The 1,962-nt window shown below is 44.9% G+C and overlaps 1 protein-coding gene across 1 annotated transcript; it reads right to left on the bottom strand.

Annotated features, from left to right (window-relative positions):
- Window positions 1-748: 748 nt before the first annotated feature.
- On the bottom strand, window positions 749-1,617 carry LOC109432039 (protein atonal-like). The gene has a single exon (XM_019708340.3). The coding sequence runs from the start codon at window positions 1,565-1,567 to the stop codon at window positions 947-949; it is 621 nt and encodes a 206-aa protein (XP_019563885.3). The 5' UTR covers window positions 1,568-1,617; the 3' UTR covers window positions 749-946.
- Between the last annotated feature and the right edge of the window lie 345 nt (window positions 1,618-1,962).

Below are 1,962 nucleotides of genomic sequence, written 5' to 3'. Positions count from 1 at the left end.
TATTGAGAAGTTCTACGTCCGGCTTGAGAACGCTGGCTTCGAAGGGAGGGAGTGTCTCAAGGTGGCATTGATTTTGCGTGGGTTGCCGGATTCGTTCAATCAGCTGACCACGGCGCTGGAGGCCCGGGACGAGGAGGAGTTGACACTCGATTTGGCGAAAGTGAAGCTCATCGATGAAGCGGAAAAGCAGCGGAAGCACAGAAGTAGCACTGATGAGCAAGACACCAAGAAATATACAGCCCTGTTAAAATTCCGTAAATCTATAGGATTTCCTCATAAAATATTTTGATATTCATCCAGGAATTACTCAAATCGAGAATTATCTCAATTATCAGACATTGTTGCCACAATTCCTTCTAAAATGACACCAGAAAATTTCCCTGGGAACTTACCACGAATTCCATCATGATTTCTACTCACGAAATTCAAAATAAGTTGCCGAAACGCTTCCATCTAGTGTTCCCAGGTTTACCATGAAATACTCTATATAGTATAGTAGTATTTTTTTTTAGAGATTGCAAGGTTAATTGCTTTAAAAGTTCAATGAGAAATTATGCCTTGAGTGATAATTTATAGTTGAGAGCTCACTGAGCACTCTGTGATACCTTGATAGAATCTGAAAGAATTCCCATGTACATAAGACCATTTTTCTTTTATTTTGAAGATATGCAACGGTTTTGTCATCTAAAAGCATTTAAAATATTGCATTTAACATACTAGAGTAATCTAATTTATTTGATTTATTGCCTTTTGTTTGAACTTATTAAAAATATACATATTTTTGTAACATGTAATCAATATCAATGTAATAATCAATAATACTGACAATTTACCTATCAATAAACTACGTACGGAATTAACTTAATGACTTGATTCACATCCTAATAGGTATATGGCCTAACTCAGTAACGATTCCACTTCCAATCCACTCTCCCCCACACACACTTCAAACCAGCAACTCGCACAACGCCGTAATATAGGTCTGCGCCATCTGTAGGGTTTCATGCTTGGACAACTGCCGATCGTCCCCACCTGCGGGAAGGTGCTCCCTCAACCGATCGAACGCCTCGTTCAGCCCTCGCATACGCTTCCGCTCCCGCGCGTTGGCCGCCAGACGTCGCTTCCGCTTGATCACCGTCGGAATCGTCGTACCCCGCTTGATCTTGATCTTCGTCGGGATGTCACTGTTGGCCAGCAGGTCACTATCGGACGCACTGCTGTCCTCGAACAGTTGCTCGATCTGGCTGAGAACCTTGGCCGAGTTGGAGATTGGTCGGCTCGAGGGAGAAGGTTTCGCTTTTGCGTCAAAGGATGCCATGCTTTGACAGGTGAGGCTGTAGTCGATGGACGGACTGGGAGATCCACTGCTTCCGGGGCTGGCGGTCATCCACTCGTTATCACTGTTGTACTGAGGCAGATCAAAGGACTCCGGAACGAAGCTTAGCGTCGATGGGACAAACTCCGGACTGCTCGAGGGAGGAGTGTAGTCCATCGTTTGGGGATGATGGAACTGTTGGTGTTGATGGTAGTTGTAGAAATACTGGCGGTAGATCAACTCTTCAGCCATGGTTAGTATCACTGGGTCACTTTTAGGTAGAACGTCTTCACACGAGCAGAAGTAAATCAAAACTAAATCAGATCCCTGCCGGTATGGATAACTTTATACCGGTGATCTGATCCAGAGCAAGAAGGAACAACGTGAAACCGAATTTCAGAGCAAGTTCCCCTCTCAAACTCTCTCCGTTCTGTATTTCTCCTCGAAATTTGTTGGTTCTTCAGGCACGCACGTGCCACCCGACCAATCAGGGATGTGGAAAAAAGCCGGATCGAAGCAGGCGAGAGAATGGATGCTGCGCGCACTGTTGCCATCTACGCTCTTTCCACGGTCTGTTCTCTCTTCCTCTCACGATGTTTTTTGTGCTGGCGAAAACAGAATCCCAAAAAAATCACAGAACAGGTTCC

The sequence above is a fragment of the Aedes albopictus genome, chromosome 1 (genome assembly GCF_035046485.1).
Source record: "Aedes albopictus strain Foshan chromosome 1, AalbF5, whole genome shotgun sequence".
NCBI classification, from domain to species: domain Eukaryota; kingdom Metazoa; phylum Arthropoda; class Insecta; order Diptera; family Culicidae; genus Aedes; species Aedes albopictus.
The sequence above is the reverse complement of the archived record's forward strand: the minus strand, read 5'-3'. Positions and strand labels throughout refer to the sequence as shown.